Source organism: Pyxicephalus adspersus, chromosome 7, assembly GCF_032062135.1.
Source record: "Pyxicephalus adspersus chromosome 7, UCB_Pads_2.0, whole genome shotgun sequence".
NCBI lineage: Eukaryota > Metazoa > Chordata > Amphibia > Anura > Pyxicephalidae > Pyxicephalus > Pyxicephalus adspersus.
The window spans coordinates 56,831,883-56,849,924 of record NC_092864.1 but is presented as its reverse complement, the minus strand read 5'-3'; the positions used below and the strand labels follow the sequence as shown (position 1 = coordinate 56,849,924).

General features: G+C 36.5%; 1 protein-coding gene across 2 annotated transcripts in view; it reads right to left on the bottom strand.

The window, feature by feature from the left end:
- ERBB4 (erb-b2 receptor tyrosine kinase 4) overlaps window positions 1–18,042 on the bottom strand; it is a 510,543-nt gene that overhangs the window by 97,911 nt on the left and 394,590 nt on the right. For both annotated transcript variants that reach the window (XM_072418550.1, XM_072418551.1), the window contains exons 14-16: window positions 14,274–14,367; window positions 13,005–13,159; window positions 1,236–1,280 (exon numbers count right to left, since the gene is read on the bottom strand). In XM_072418550.1, the coding sequence (XP_072274651.1) occupies window positions 1,236–1,280; window positions 13,005–13,159; window positions 14,274–14,367 (294 nt within the window). The remainder of the gene's footprint in view (window positions 1–1,235; window positions 1,281–13,004; window positions 13,160–14,273; window positions 14,368–18,042) is intronic.

Sequence of the window (18,042 nt, the reverse complement as noted above, 5' to 3'; positions counted from 1 at the left end):
AGACTGTTGTGTTCCTAATTTAACAGACTTAAAAATCTTGCACTGGTAGCACTACATTTTTTAAAGACTAAATATAAATCATGTGACTGGGCAAACATTGTGACTAGAGATCATAGAAATGGTTCTATCCCAGCCCTTGGTAGATAGCGACGGAGGCATTTAGTATTTGTGAATGTTGGAGCTAGATTGGATCCAGTTTCCTCGCCCTCTGCTCCTAATTCAGCCAGGCAGTTGGTTCAGGGACTTGTTCACAGTTCATGATACTAATGGAAGGTTGCCTATTTTTTCTCCCTGGGAATACTGACTGATGATTTTTGAAATGGTCCTTGGGGAAAAAAAGCCTTTCTCCAAACAAGGAAAAAGGTGTGACCCAGACCCTTTCCTATTAAGTATGGTTTCTAACAATTTAAGCTTTACTATCTTTGTGCTCCAAAGATGAAGAACCAATTAGCTGTCATGGCGTCCTAAGGAAGAAAACCCACTCTGCAACTGTGGTGCCCCAGGGAAAAAAACTCTGCCTTTGTGCTATAAGAGCAGGTGGGTGGTTTTGACCCTAACTAGTGGCCACACACTAACGGTCCTTACGATATTTGGTAGAAAACTATTGTTTCATGTAATACAACTTCTTAGTGTAGAAGCTTCACAAATGCTGGAATGCTGTATATTTTCCTTCCTGTTAAATTGTTAAATTAATGTAATTATGTTTTTTTGTTTTCAGCATCAAATACAATGCGGTGCTGACCCATGGCCCCATTTATATTATATATTACTTTACTAACAATGCTAAGTTTTACTGTGCATAATACTTTCCAGGGTATTCACTGACAAAAGTGTATATTCTCCAGTCTTGGAGAGCTTTAATAAATCAGGCCCATTGACACAGAATGAATAAGCATTTCAGGTGTTTAGCTAACTAGGACAGTTATCTACATGCTTCAGATATGTGACTGAAACTAAAAGATCATACGAACATCCAGGCAATTAGCATTGTTTAGAATGAGTTCAGTATTGTCAGCAATCAAAACCTTTGTGGCGAGTCAACTTTAATGACTTACCCAATGGCCTGTTCTCTTTCCTGTGTTAAGGAAAATGTAGGCCAAGAAACACTTAGAATTATGGGTAGCCATAAATATAGTACGAGTAATTAATTAGGGAAGAATATGTGTAGCCATCCTAAGAAATAAAGACAAATGAAGAAGAATTTGAAGAAGAAGAATTGAAGTCAAACCCCTTACCTGTCTATGATTCCAATGCAGTCCTTTATACGGGGTCCTCTACACCTGTAAGATAGCAAGAAATAATAATAAATAATAAACAATAGACAGACCCATCAGTTACTGTGGCATCTTAAATGTATCCTATAAACATCTCTCAATGTACCATCATGCAAACAGCTGGATTTCTGACAATGACATTTTAAAATCCGAGAGTTACCAGCTCAATTGCATAAAAACATAGCGAAAAGGAATACATCAGCTGAAAATGCTGGACCACTATTTGCTACAATTCAATCAATGCTTGTCATGTAGCAGATCTTTCATAAAGTCATACCTAATCCAAGGAAGGGGTTAACTCTGAAGTCTTTTGTCTCAGCTGCCTCCAGTGACAAAAATAATTAGAGGGATTGCTTTCCAGACATCAGTCAACAATAAGGACAGGGCAGGGGGTGTGCCCTCCCTGCCAAAGCTGGCATTAGCGGTATAATGCAAGCTTCACCTGTGCCTGCAGGAGACTTTAAAATGCCAAGGTCTTGTTTTTCTGCCCCTCTCTGGTTTCCTGGCTTACAAAACACTGAGCCCATGATTACTACCCACAAAAAGATCACAGCTTATCTCCATTCAAATGGCAGTTAAATGGCCAACTCACAATTATTCTCTGCTCTTTTTCTCTACTAACCCCCAGAGCCTAAAATTGGAATTGGCAGCCAGGGTAGACTGATGCAGACCTGTGTTTTTAATTCAAATGAAAGGCTTTGAAAAATAGTACAGAATTTCTACAAGCTGAACAAGTTGTTATCAACTGGCTGATGGCATTGGGGACTTGAAACTGGAGCAAGCACACACCTGGATGTCGCTCTAAGTCACAGAACACTGATATTAAAGTATATGTTTTACCAGGTAACAAATGTTAAAGTAATACTGTGTTTTGCCTGGACTGGTCTTGCCTGACAGAAGGAGTCAGTTGCCTTTCCTGTGCTACAAAGCTGCTCTGATTCACCCCTGCAGTTTTTTAAAAGGTTGCTTCTTCTGTCCATTTCCCCTTTGCCTCTCTTATTGCACCAATGAGTCTCTTACTGCCAAGCCTGAATGCTAACACATGGGAAATGGGAGGAGATTGTGCAGCCCTAATTTAGTTTTGACATCATGGTAGATTGGGGCAACAAGTGATGGTAAGTGAAAATTACTTGTTGACCTTGCTGTGAAATGAATCTGTTAGTCCTAGTCCTGGCAGATTGCAGGGTCTTCAACTGCTCTTGTGTCCTGGTTTGTACCTGTTATGAATATACATTTGTCATCAGCAGCCCATATTTGTATAGCTTTGCCTAATATGTTGGTGTTACATAAATAAAAGATAATAATAATACTTTAGTGGTAAGATCCACTGTAATCTTTCTCTATTTCCGTTTGCCATCATACATCTTTCCCACAGTCCTCCTTCTTAAATGTCCATGCTACCTTAATGAGAATCCACTAGTGGTGCTAGTAGTAGATGTACATCCTTCACTGCCTTTGTAATGGGCACAGCAGTTGGAACGATAAGGGGATTCGGATGACCATTGAAGTTGCAATAGTTGTAAAATGCTATCATGCAATTCAGTTTGGCAGCAACCGCATGAAACTATCATTTTCACTATATTACATTTGTATAGAATTTGCCTTTTAAAGGAACCCAAAAAAAGAGTGCTGCATCAGAACCTCCATAATATGTGTTCATGTTTCAATGCTCTTGCTTAATAACTTTTGTTGGCGGGGGTATTCTAAGACTTTGCTTTATCCTCATTTTAAGTAAGCTTCCATTTCTTATAACTATGGTTAAGAGCTTAGCAATTTCCTGTTTTATACAATTTGCAGCAAAGAAGCTTTACACACATAAATGCAGGTTGTGGGCAAGAACAGCCACGTACACTCAAAGGAAGAGCTTCTTAAACAGTTTTTAATAAGTGTGCTAGTAATGCAGAAAAGCTTAACACCTCCAAGTGATAATGATGTTAGTGTTTAAAGGGGCACAATGTATCATGTTAATATTTCATATTTAGGTTTGTAGTGAACATGAATATTACGTTTACATTCTTTTTTCCCTAATGTCTTTGAAAGTAGCAGCCTTTTGTGTATAATAGGGAGCAGTATACAGCTATTGTTTTTTTTTTCCTTCTGCCCAAATTTTTTTTTCTCTCAAATTATTTCTTTTTATTTTCTATGATTTTAGCATCTTTAAAGCACGACTGTTTAATATTTTCCCTAAGCCAGGGTTTTTTTTCTTTTTTTTAAATATTTTTTTAAATATCTTTTTTTAAATATTTATCAGTTAAATAACAAGTTACAGTGTGAGAAAATCTCTGATGTGAAGAAAACCCCCCTTTTTAGACCTTTGTCCCTGGAAGAGGGGTACTCATTCCTAGTGTTGGTCAAATATCTCACTATTCGTTTCGAGAGCTATTCGATTGAATAGGGAGATATTGTTTGGGGGATCAAATGCCGAATTCGAACACTATTAAAGTCAATAGTGGGAGAATTTGGGTTATTTTTAGGGACTGTGAAGAACTGCAAGAGCAATCAGGGGAGCAGAGCTGACAGCTCCACTCCCCTGATTGCTCTTGCAGCCCTTTACTAGTTGTATGTGTTCTTGGATAGAGTTTTTCTATCCAAGAACACAGGAAGCCCTGTGTTTTTTAACATTCATTTTTATTTTTATTAACACTTTTTGTACACACGAATTTGCGCCGTCGAATCCCGTGTTTTTCGGGTCGGGTCTATCCAAATTCCAACAGCCATATTTGGGTCGAATATAAGGAAAACCCTGTTTTGGTGGCACATTAAAATTTGGAATGTTTCCTCAGTTTCAGGCAGCACAATGGTTCAGTACCACTTCCTTCTACCCTCTGCAGGTTCTTTAGGAAAGGTAATGTGGTGCAGGTGACCGAGTAGCTGCTAATGTGCCAGCCCACAGGAGCTTTGCAGGATGTTTGTTGCTGCCACGGGGCTGAAATACCCAAAGTCATTAGTCTGTGTATGTTTGAGTCTAAAGGGAAAAGGGCACTGTGGCTGCCAGTATGGATTCAGTGAAATAATTCAGACACAAGCCAGCCCATGAGTAATGACATCACTGTATGGCAGCCTCATACTTCCAGCCAGCTATGGTCTCATGGTCCTCATCCAGGATGTCTTGGGTCATTTAGTGTGCAAATGCAGCACAGGAGAATATCACAGTCAGTGTTCTTGCCCCTTCCCCACATGATTTGAAAAAGGATCCTTTGCTAGTAGCTAGGCCAGCAAACAGTAAACAGTCTTAGGATGATTCCCTCTTTAATAGTGTGCTATGGCTGTAGATACATCTGCTAATGCTTGGCCAGTAGAAAGAATATTTATAGTAGCAGCTGACTTAATATTCAATAAGTTCAGATTTATTCTAAAGGAATATTTCATTTCAGTTTTAAAGACCATGCTGCTCCCTGCCATTATACATAATTTATAAATATTTTTAGAATTGTCCAGAGAGTTTTACAACAGTAACTGATAAATGTAGATTTATTTAAATGAGGCCCAAAGCAGAGGCATTTATCCAGCACTTTGGACAACTTATTAAAATTTCTGTTTAATGAATGTCTTCTAACAGCAACAAGTGGATAATGTGTAGCATGGGGAGTACTATGGATATTATGGTAAATCCACATGATATTAAAGATAAGGATTTTTATACGTGATTGTCGATCTATCCAGCATTCAAAGGCTATTTTACTTAATATGTATTTTATTATTCAAGATTGCAGGGGTATGCAGGAAAACATGGCCTATTTTTAAGTACTGCGTAATTTTCTTCTCTACACAGCCTTTCAGCAGCACACAATATTGTGACAGGCAATGGAGAAACATCTCAGTTAGGTTAATGACCCCTAAGATTTGTGTTTGTCATTCAGAGGCAGCTGAGTTTTAATTGACAAGCAGGTGAGAGCAATGAGTTTGCATGGCTACAGCTCACAGCAGCTACTGCCGCATCTCCTGTCTTACGGTGCCTTCAAATGTCCTTAATGTGTCCTGTTGTTGACAGGGACTCAGAAAGATTTCCATCCTTGGCCTTTACAGAGCAGGTGGTAGGGTAAAGAAAAAAAGGTTCCATTATATGGCTTGCTTTTTAAAAATGTGGCAAATGAACACATTTTACTATTTTTCGTGTTTTCCAAAAGCCCAAATCTGTAAAATCTAGAACAATGTTTATATAAAGTATATATTGTCTCGACCAGAGAGACAATTGCATGCAGTCTGCAAGTCCTTCGCGTGTTTGCCTGAGTTTCCTCTGGGTACTCCAGTGAGCCCCTTTGAGGGCTAGTGGCATGACTATGGACTTTTTAAAGCACTGTGTAATATGTTTGTGCTATTTAATACTGTGTTATAATAATATGTTAATTAGTACTCCAATTATCTAAACTCTTGTGTCCAACTTGAGGCCCTCAGACACTACCATGGTGGGGTAAGTGGTTAGGCTTTTTCTTGACTAAGTGCTTCTGATGGGCATTGAAAGAATATACCTAACTGAATTTCTTGATCCTGTAAGATCCATTGTAAATTGAAAAAATAGGTGTGATTCTAGTATATTATTAAGGGAGCTGTAGGCAATGTTTAATGTAAAAGCAGTGATTTTTAGCAATGTTTTTTTTTAACATGACTCCAGTCTCCCCATGTCCCCATCTACAGCCATGCATAGACATGTCAACATTCTCTGACAATTTTCTGTAGCATTACATACAGCAGGGGTTATTTAATAAAGACTGGAGAAAAATAGACTATCATGTGAGAACCTGAATGACCCAGCAAACCTGGAATAGATCTGGTCTAGAATTGAAAACATTTACCAACTAATAGCAAATGATTTTAAGAAATACATTTTAGGTTTATAGGACCACCTAGGTTCAAATATGATAGTGTATCTTCTGCAGCCCTGAAGAACCAACTTTATGGTTACAATATAAATAAATACTTTGGTTAATATGAGAGGTAGGAACAACCTGCAAAACAAACGTTCTGTAAGGATCAATAGTAATATATGTATGATGCACCACACTACAACTACAATACATGACATCCACAGGGATGAATGTAGTGTAAGCCAGAGGCATCTAGACTGTGGACAACTTAATAAACTTTGTGTTTAATAAACCTAACAGGAAGAAGTATATAACATACTACAGTATAGGTGGCAGGGTGCTGTGGAACCATAGCCACCAGCTAGGAACAGGCAACCCAACACACTCAGAAGTGTTGAATAAGAAGGTAGGTGAATATTCATCTTTTCCTGTTGTAGGTTTCTACGAGTTTTATTTGTTAGAGCTAAGGAAAAGGCCCTTTAAAAATATAGTTGATAACCAACAAGGACATGGATGTCTATGCCCTATGACCTATGGTAATATAAAATATATATTTAAACTTTTACTTCCAAAGTGGAAAAAAAAATGATAAGCTTTAGGCTTACTTCATTTGACCATTATTAGACCATAATCACAATAATTGTAAATTATTTTGTATTACATCATTTGTAAAGGCAAAACTGGGAATGAGAAAAAAACAGTGTTACTGAAGGCTGTGTGTGTTTGCAAAAGATTTCAGGCAGTGGAAGCAACAAAACTAATAAAATAATCTTTACTTTAATAAAAAAAAAAAAGTAAAGCAGAAAATCTCCTAAATATGCCGTGAACTGGTTTTAAAATGCAGATTATATGGACACAGATCATAACGCGAAAGGTAATCAAAGTGAGTAAATGAGAATGAGTTAAATAAAATAGGAATAGTTGTAAAAAAAGAAGTTATAAGTACTATTACAAATGAGTTACAATAGAGGTTATGAGCAGCTACCTTCAGAAGAAAAAAATCAACATAAATGTTTGCTATTGTGAACATCATAAGGATTTTGAAAGTTAGTGGTAAACACTGGCTACCATTTGCTGTCTTTGCATATTAGGCAGAAGGCTATGATGGGCAAGAATAAATCATATTAAGTGAATAAAAATAAATGTATATTAAATAAAAATGATGTCCACTGTAATGTTCTGTTTTATGTGTTAAAAATAGCTGTCTGAAGTTAAAATGTTAAACAGTTCTCCTAATCTGTATCACTGGGGGTAGTTTGAGCAATAAGTTTTGTGCTGAAAAGTCTAGGTTTTAGTAAACTTAAACCTTTCAAAACCAATAAAAATGTGGGCCATTGTATTTCAAACTCTTGTTGAGTTCCATGTCCAGGAACTATTAATTTCTTTCATTCTTCAATATAAATGGCTCTTCGAAAACCTTTTCTTCACCAGCCCATAATCAAATTTGGTAAATGTTTTACTTACTTTGGCATGGTATCAATGTTTTTGCATGTGGGATCTTAGCTATAATAGGGTTAGAAGTGTAAACATTTGAATAGCATTTCTTTATTCTAGTCATTCGGACCTGACCAGAAGGTTGGATCACAGGATTTATTTAGTGCTTTCTAACTCTCTGGTACCGTTGATTTCTGTGTTCTCATTATTGACTTGTTTCCTATGTAGGTGTATGTCAAAGCACCCATGCCTTTCGCATACAATTGCTTTCATCATATTCATTAGGATTATAGTTCAGGCGTGGCCAACTCCACTTCTCGAGAGCAAAGATCCAAAACATTTTTGGGCATTCTTTAACAGACAGAAGTATTTGACATTCAATTCAGTTCTATCTGAACCAAACCAAACTTTCAGTTTTAGTCAGTTTATTTAAAAAATCCTTGCCTGTATGTGGCCCTCAAGGACTGCAGTGTGACAATATTGTTGCACCAGTTGCTAAAACTAAGTATAAAAACTTTTTTCTTGGATAGACATTCAAAGGTATCACCATAGGAAACCATAATATTAAAACAAGGAATCTGACATTCCCTCAAACATTCCCTGGTGGTATTAATCACTGCCATTGAAACACATGGAAGTTCCCAATGTTTGGAGGGAATGTCTGACTCCGTGTTTTGGAATTAGAATCCTAAATGTCATATGGATATTCTACAGATTTTTGAAGTAACGTGTTAGTATAGTGTTTGGCATTTTTCATGTTTTGATACATCAGATCTGGACAGTTTTGTAATGAATGATAACTTTCATATCAAAGAAAAATTGCTCTTATTCGGATGTATAATTGTATAGTTTTATTTATTCAAAGGGATTGCTGACTTGAACCATCTGTAGCTACAGACATATTTCTAATTCACAGGAAATCAGTAGCAGCACCTCTTCTTACACAAACCCTACTAGCCATCATTAGTAGCAAAAAAAAAATATGGCAAAGATCACAATCCCATCTTCCCTGATGCATCCAATCATCATTTACTGAAATATTTGGAATATCTTCAATGCAATGCAAAGATGGACTACACAAAAGAAAGCTTCAATGTCTCTGCCTCATTTTTCAACCCCTAATTTCTCTGTTGTAATTATATTTGTAAAAATGGTAAAAGGTCTCATTGTGAATAGCAACAGCTGTTGACATCAACATGTTATACTAAATAATTTGCCGCATTGATTTTACATGCTAGAAAATAGCAGTCAGAATTGTCTGGCTTGCATACTTGGAAATGTTTTTCTTACATCTTGTAAAGGCTTGGTCCATTTAATTTCATCTCAGGTGAAAAGTGTAATGTGCGGTAATGTTGTTGCCAGTGAGAAGAAGCATACAAATAATATATTTGTTAATGAAATGAATTTTTAATGTTTGTAACATTTATGTCATGTTCACTTTCGATAAATGTATGTACAGCTGTTCAAACATATTTTGCTGCACTTGGATGCTGCTTTCATTTTTTCTAACTAAGCTATTCATTGTCTGTGAATTAATCTATGATTTAAAAACTTCAAAACTGTCTGACAAATGCAACTAGCACCTATCCTATATTCTGTATAACAGAATATTTCAATTAATAGCACAAAATAAAAAAGCCATAGACAAAAAAGATGGGATCCTTAATCTAACACTTGGTTGCACAACCTTTAGAGGTATCAGTGCAAGCAATTATTTACAGTATCTGTCAACAGGTAGTTAGACACATTCTCCCTAAGAAAACATTTCCAGGTGTGTCAGATTTAAAAGGGTGCCTTCTCCAGACTGCATGTTTAATTTTTTTCCTATAATGTTTGATATCATCTAAATCAGGGCTAATAGAAGGCCACTTCAGAACAGTCATTCAAGGGTCCTTTGAGTTTTGTGTTTTGGGTCATTATCTTGTTGTCACTGGGCCAACCTTCTGATACTGGGTAGTATGTTTAACTTCAGAATATCTTGATAGTCTAAATTTATTTGTTCCTTGCACAAGTCTTCTCTGTGTGAAATCCTATTTTTTCCTCTCTGGATATAGTGGCTCTAGATTTGTCTCGTCTGCCCAAAGCTCTTCTTCCATTGAGCCCAATGTCATTTTAAAGGGAATGGCTAGTGGGGTCAGACACTGATGGACCTTGCAGTTCAGCTTGTATCTCTTTTGAAGTTGTCCACGTTTTTTGTCTACCATTCTAACTGTCCATTCGGAGGTTAATTTTCTTCTTGCAGGCACATCCTGGGAGGTGGAAATAAACCTATGGACCTTGGAGCTAAAATCCAAGCACATTAAACTTACCTAGTTTCATTCTATTCTATCTACCTTTTTTCAAGGTTCTTTTGTTAGTACTTTTTAATGTAGTACTTCAAATCTCTTGTTTAGTCATTGGAATAACCAGGACAAAGACAAAGATGGAACAAAATGAAAGCAGGTAAGTTTGTGGTGCCCGAAATTTAGCTTCTGGCTTCTTAATAATACTTGCAGATGTTGTCACAGAAACATCGCTCTAAATGTATATGGTCTTAATGCATTTGCCTTTACGTGCTTTTCCATAATATATCTCTGAGCTCTGCCAACTCCCTCCTTTGCTTTCTCAGGTGTATTTTCAGTGTGTAATACACAATGATTCCTAACCTGGCTTACAATGTAAATGTAAGCCAGTTCCCAGGTACAAAATGGCCTGTGAATTGGTATATATGTTGGGGATGTTAGCACTGTAATAGTGATGGTGGTAGCAGAAAATGGGTTAAAGTGACTTCCACATACAGGTTGGAACATCCATTTACTATACCAACAATCAGTGAACCTATGTCTGTTTTTCAAACTGGGCTGCAACTCACTAAAATAAAACTCCAATGCTGCTGATTAGTGCATGATCAAAAGCAATCAATTTTAGCTTTAAAGTAACCATTTGCATCATTCCCTGCTGAACAGACCAATTGTTTAAAGTACAAAATTATCGTCCTTGCAGTGACAGTAAACAAGTTCTGATCAACATATTTAATTCAAAGGGTTCATATCAACACAGGCATGTTTCCCGTTGCCTTAAATTGACCAAACACATTCAGCATTCAGTTGATTAAAGCTAAAATCCTGCCAATTTATTTTAGTTCTGTCTGGAGTAGAGAACAGCTATTCACTCATGTCCCTGTGAGACCCATATAAGAAATCAGGGGTGAGAGTGCCACAGGGGCACAAAGTAATGGACAGCAAAATAAAGTTTTAAACCTTCCTCACTATACCAAGAATGTGCTTTATGTATTTGTCTTTGAAATTTTTTTGTAATAATTTTATATATGCTGAACTCAAATAAAAGGAGTTACTATTGTAACTCCAATATTAAATGGAAATAACGGTAGAATGAACATTCACTCAATAATTTTCAGCTTTTCTGGCTTGTACATGTATGATAATCAGTGAAATACAATTCAGCTCTGTCAGATAATCCCATAAGGCATCAAAGAATGTTGCATAAACACAGCATTATGAGAATGACTCGAAGACCAGCGTCTGGAAACTTTGGAGGAAGCATAAGCACAGAACAATTTTATTTAATTGCTTTTTATCTCTTGTCTAGCTACCTCCCTTTCCCATTAATGAAGGATTTAACTCCGCTTAGCTGTGCTCTGAAATGTATGACACATAGATCATGGCTGCAAATAAACAGAGTAGTAGCTCCGACACCTGGATTATTTTCCAAACACTTCTGTCAGCACCACAGGGACAATGTAAAAATATCTCTAGATTTCCCTACACATTACATGGCTCTCTCCAATAAAATGCTGAGATCATGTAAAGCAAGGCACGGATGGGCTTGGGAGACCTCTATCTCCAACTGTGGCAACGAGGTGAGAAACCAGCTAAACAATGTTTTATTAGTTCTTGTGTAATTGCTGAACATAACACCAGTGTTTTGCTGTGGGTGCACATTCCTATTTAAATTGCTCAGCCCCTGCGGGACCTGATCTTACATTCCTAGAGATAGTCCTGGGGCAGTAAATGAGAACAGAGGGATACGAGATGCTCTTTTAAGTCACGTTGTCTGCACATAACACAGTTTTATCATTCAGCTCTTGCTGGAGCAATAGGATTACCCATGTAGTATTAGATGCAGACTAAAAAACGGTCCCCTCTTAAGAGGGTAGGCTTAACCTTGCAAGAAACTGCTGCATTTAGGCTAACCATTAATACCAATATGAGGTTATGTAAATGTCTACGTATGCGTAACAGGTATATTAAATACCTATACACAAGAAAATATAAATTATAAATGTTTCATTATTAAATATGATATGCTGATCCGGAACAATGTAAACAACAAATGCAAACAGCAAATGAAGGCCAGTCATCCACAGCTAAGAAGTGCTGTAATAAGGGATCCTTTTTACCAGTCCCCATTTTCTTGCAGTTTTGTGTGCAGGACAGTTCTGAAGTCACCTGACCTTTATGAAAGGCAACCTTGATTGCTGGAAACATGCATATGATGTATATGTATAGAGAATTTATATGTATCCACCCTGGGTCACCCTATTGTTGGATGTATAAGGTAAGAATAGAGTCAAAGAAAATGAAGTTGGAGTAATCAAAAAGTTTAAAAGGAAGGGGATGGAATTACTGACCCCAATAGAGACGCCCAACAAGACTTGAAGTGCCTTGCCACCCTCCCTCCCTATTGTGGCCTTTCATTCCTCTCCCCCATTTTTCTTTTCTTTTACAGGTTGCCACAGCTTTATTGATGGTTTTTGTTCCTCGCCAGCTGACATCAGTTCAGCCTTAAGCCTGATGGGAACATGGACTGGTTGAAGGCCTATCTATAACTTATGGTGGGTGCTCACGACATTGCTGTGACTGGCAAAAAGTTATGGCTGTTTGTTTTGAAATATTGGTTAGGTAATATGTTGGTTTAAATCAAGCTTTTGAAATATTGGTTTAAATAAAGCTTTGGCCTTGCCCTTCCCACAAATATAGTATTGTCTAGTGTGTTTTCAATTAGAGGGCAGGGATATGGTGGTAAGATGGCCGTATAAGAACTATGGTTGTCAGCTGTCAGTCAAACAACTAGGCTTCTTCTGTCCTAACATATTAAACAAATTTTGTCTTTTCTGGTCCATTGGCCCTAAGTTTTTTTATTTAGGTTAATCCAGTTAAATTCTCCCAGAAATCTAAACTCTATCATTTTTGATTTTTTTCCCAGTTTGAAATGCATAGGGGAAAGGTTAGAACCAGTGTGTCCAATTCTAGTCCTCGAGAGCCACACACAGGCCAGAATTTTTATAGAATCATTTTCTGACTCAAAATTCAAAAACATTGTGCAGATACTGGCCCTCAAGGGCTGGTGTTGGTCCCCCTTCAAGCTTCCTTTAAAAAATACATCAGAATGGGGTAGGCTGTCACTAAAATATTTTAAAAAGTTAGGGCTATAGTTGGGTTTAAATACTAATTATATATGTGGTTAATTCAGTCCAAATTGAAAAACTTACCCATCAGTACAGTTTGGATGGCATGGATGACATTCTCTGTCCTCATCAGCATATTTAAAAATGAAGCTGTGCGCACCTTGGAGACCTTCAGGACATTTTTCCACACAGTTGGGACCATCTTTAAAATTAGAGCATTTTGCACAGTGCTCAGGACCCTGAAAATAGTTACATGACTGTTAGGGCACATAAATTATAATTCTGAACTAACAATTGCCACATACAGGGTACCCTAAAAATGCCACATCCTGTAATGGATGAGGTTTTAAAATCTCCCCAAAAGCAGGTCTCCTACCTTCCATTCATTCAAGTGCTGAAGCCTTCAGAAGATTCTATTGCATTTACACTTCAGGGAGTGTTGGATGACCCTGTTCCCGTCATGCATTGTGTTTCCATTCTCCAACCATACATAACTGTTGTGCTCTGTATTGACCAAGGGTTGGAAAAAGGAACCACAGCTCGTAGTGGGGAACACGGGTATTCAAAATTTCTGGAATTGCTGAACAGTCAAACAAAACCCACAACACTGCAAGAAAAAGAAGGTAGGAGACTGGTAGGTTTCAGAGAAATTAATATAAATGCTTTTTCTCTTACCAGGCATTGATATTTTTTTTTTAAACTTTTTTTTAAAGTTTAATCAACGATATCCAAAATAAGCTGTCAAAAACCTGAACAATTCACACTGAGAAGTTGCTTTAAATGAAAACCGAATGTGAAAATGTCAAGTATATATAGAAACATGAGCAGCCTTTTCTATTTGACCAATAGGAAGGTGTTAACAGAAAAGTGTATATAACTTCAGCTGCCTTTGTCTCTAGATCTAGTGAATGATTTAATTTGTAGTTTTTACTAAGGATTCTCCCTTCTTTTCTATTTCAGTCACCTTCTACTATGTGTTAATTGTTATGGTTTATTAAGTTTGTCTATTGAGGTTCTCTATTACCCATGTCTTGGTATATCTTGCAGTAGTTAGTTTCATTCAAACTAAAAGAGCAACTCCACTGATACTTTTATATTAAATACTGAATATATATATATATATTTTTCATTCTTCATTGCAATATTCAAAGAAGGATGACTAAGTCCTGTCTTTGGAGTACAACCAGTTGCAGAAAATAGGGTTAGAAATACATAGAAATGCTATGAATATAATTAATAGGTTGACCAAAACTAAATTACTCAGCACTGCAAGGCATGCAAACTGAGCATCTGTAAGCATTTTAATTTATCTAGAGTATAATTTAATGCTTTCTAAGATAAAAATGTCCTTACCGGTCCATAACAGGTAGGCACACCACCTTCCATCTTCTCACACTGGCTGTCACAGTTGAGACAGACAGAGCCATTGGCAAATTCCCGAGGTTCTCTGCAGGCAACATGAAGAATAACATTTGAATTACTATCATACTATTGGAAACATGGAAATGCAATGTTTTTACAAAATACATTTACATTATGCTCCTTCTTCATGTAGAAGGCAATAGCTGATATATAGCCATCCAAACATTTATAGCACAAAACTTTTTCATTTTAATAAACCTTGTTGTGGGTTAAAGTTTATTCAAATGCAGAGCCAACCAACACCAGAAGGAATTGGCTACAGTGTATCACTTAGCAGCAATCAACTAATGTTTCCTTTAACTGTTCATGGTCCAGTATGTGAGTATGTAGTTCATTAAGAACAAGGAAAAAGTAGGTGGACAGAAAAGTATTAAATAATTCCAAGTTCCAATTAAATGTACAATATATCCGTTAAAAGTTAAATTTTTAGTCCTAAGTGTACGACACAGATAATATATACAAAACAGTGTTCAGGGTGCAAACTGATATACATATCAGTATCATAAGGAATAACTGATATACATTTATTATATTTTGATAAACATATTATAAATACTTTTTAGCTCAATGAAATACACATTATAAACTCTAATACTCTCCCAAAAACTATGTGTTTATGGTCAGTGTACATGTTAACATTAAAGTAACTCAATGACCCTGTCAAAGCATGTTTCTTAAATGTGACCACGAGGACCTCTATGTGGCTAATAAACAAAACTCCTAAGTAAGGAAGGTGCATTATCCTTTACGACACCATTTTTTCCTGTTTCAGGAAGCAAATATCCCAATAATTCCCTATGCATTCCAGCCAAGATGTAAAATGTGCAAACACCTGGATAATCTTTAGCAGACCAGTACTTGTATTTTCAAGCATTGCTTCAAATTAAGATGATATCTGTGTTCCACTAGGCGAAAATTGTATATGAAGCACATCTGCATCACAATGAGAGGAGCACAGAGGAGATGAAAACGGAATGGAAAACCAACTGGAGGCACTGAACAGATTCAGTGGGGACAACATGGGAAATGAGATAAGGTGACAAGGATGATGGTGAAGAGAGAAGGGAGGAGAAATGAGGAAATGCCGATTATTTGCTGTAATTAAAATAGATGATCTCTCAGGAAAGGAGATTTCATTACTGTGAAAGACTGTTTATTATTATAGAGTGGGAGGAACAAGCAGAAATTGATGGTGTTTTCTTAAAGTTCACATTGCTACAGGCTGGAGAGGAGAATTAATAATGAAGAATAAAGGCATATCTGCAGAATTAACTGCTGAGTGAAGCGTTCCTTTATCAAAGGGGTTAAAAGCTGAGTGCATTTACGTCTTAACTCCTTGTGGGATCTCATTGATAAGTGCTGGCACAACAATTATACATTATGATTAAAGCCCTCTACAGACTTCAGACAGACATCAGATTTCTATCACTTGATATTATCTTTCATGATTGTTTCCAGTGACAGGAGAATGAATGAGTACTGTACATAAAACTGAATGGGAGCGTCTGGGGGCATTGCTAAGCCTGCTGTAAAATACTGTAGTCAACTTCAAGTAAAAAATGGCATAAGTAGACCATTAAAGTAGAATTCCAGCCAAAAAAAACAAAAAAAAAAATATTTGAATTTGCCCCAGCCTGTGACTGTGGGTTAGTAAAATGAGGTTAACTCTCTATTACACTGTTCTTTCTTGCTATGACCATATTACTTGTACCAGTACATAAAAGGATTTGCTCTTTGTATCAGGTCAAATTCAGGTGTTTATATTGCTTTTATTTGCCAAATATATTCAATTACGTATTAATATTTATAGAGATGCACAAATTTGGGTGCTGTGAAAGTGCTGTGTTATATCTGTTTAACAAGTGCAGAAATTCTTCCAAAAAAACATATCAGCTGATTACCTTCTGTGATCTCTGCCTGTACTGCACTTTTATAATTTGTGGCCAACAATTGCCACACATCCATCCTTCTCTGGTATGAGAGGGGAACACCTTACCCTTAGTCCTTACCACTAGTGACAACACTGCTTCTTCGAAGATAAGAGAAGTGTTGTCACCCTAAGACTGGATGCAGGTAGGATCACCAGGTGCAAACAATATTGCAGCCCCACAATTGAGGTCTGGTAAGATCCTATGTATTAGATTGTTGTTCTTGTGGTTAAATACCCTTTAATTTGCCACTATTGTGGCACTCAAAAAATCCAGCAAAGCTAATGAAGCCCCCAAATCAGCAGCATTTGTAATACATAGATTATTCTAAGCTCTTCGGGGCAGGGTCCTCTCCTCCTCCTGTGTCACTGTCTTTATTTGTCTGTTATTTGCAACCCTTATTTAATGTAAAACACTGCCTAATATGTTGGCGCTATATAAATCCCATTAGGCCCTCTTTGGCCTAATGTACATTACACATTGGTATCTGTTTTGGCATTTTGAAGTCTTAGGTCTAAATGCATACGTTGGACTTGGTATTACCTGCAGTAATGTATGTGTTAATAAGTGCAGGTATTCAGATTATTCTCTAACAATTTTGTAGAATATACAATAATTACACATTGTTCTGTTTTTTTTTTTCATTAGAAGAACGATTTTAATTAGAAGACACTCACTAGTATGCCAGTTTTCGAAGGCTTTCTGATTTTTTTCATTTACAATTGCTTGCTCTATTACTATTTTCTTTTACCTTTAGCATACAAATTAAATTATCAGTAGGTTCAGTAACTTCTTGCTTAAAAAGCATTGTTCTATCTGGCAGATCTTTAAATTTAAAATGCATTTATTCTATTCATGGCACAGCTGAAAACCTACTCTGTTTGGGTTTCTGTCATATTCAGCTCTTTTGGGAAGAGAGATCACCGAGTCCTTATTCCTTATGATATTCTAGCCACATTCACAAGAAGTCAATGTGGAACATCTCTGCTGTCCATCTGAATTCTAAATTATATCTGGAATTTGTTAGACTTTATTGCAAATAGAATCCACGCAAGGAAGCAAAACTGAGCTAAGACCGGAAGCAACAAATAATTAATGTTTCAAAAAAAGCAAAGCAAATAGTTTGATTTATTTAATACAGCTTTATATTTGTTTCAGCTTTTGATTGTTTTAGGTTTTATAGATCATCTACATGGAGATATGTCCTAAAGATAAAATGCACTACATAATAACAGCACACCACTTGAACTGTACAAAGAGTTTATTCTTTGGAACTGGTGTGTGGTTTATTAACTGGGCACGTCCACAGTTCTATATATGTTTATGTAACAAAATTAGCTGTATTATTGTATTGTATTATTATAAATCACCATAAATGGTAAAACACAGGCTAAAAGCTAAAACATGGTAATTTTATTTCAAAGGTATTTTTTTATATGTTTGGAACTTAGCTTAATGTTTAAAAAAGCTATAAGAAATGCCCCTACCCTGCTATCATGCTGAAGAGAAGAATATTTAGGCCTTTTTTAGGCTTGCAAAAATCTGCAAGTTCAACCACACTTTCAGCTGCTCCCATTCAACGTTGCATTTAAAACATTAGGAGACTATTACATTTTGTATTTGTGTACTTGGACTAAATTAAGCAGATTTAGATTGAATGGTAAATCCAGATTTATATCTGAAGATAATAGTTGGTGGTCCTAATGGAATAGTTTTTTTTTACATCATATCACTACAGACATGAAGTGGATATAAAAAAAAGGTCAGCAGCA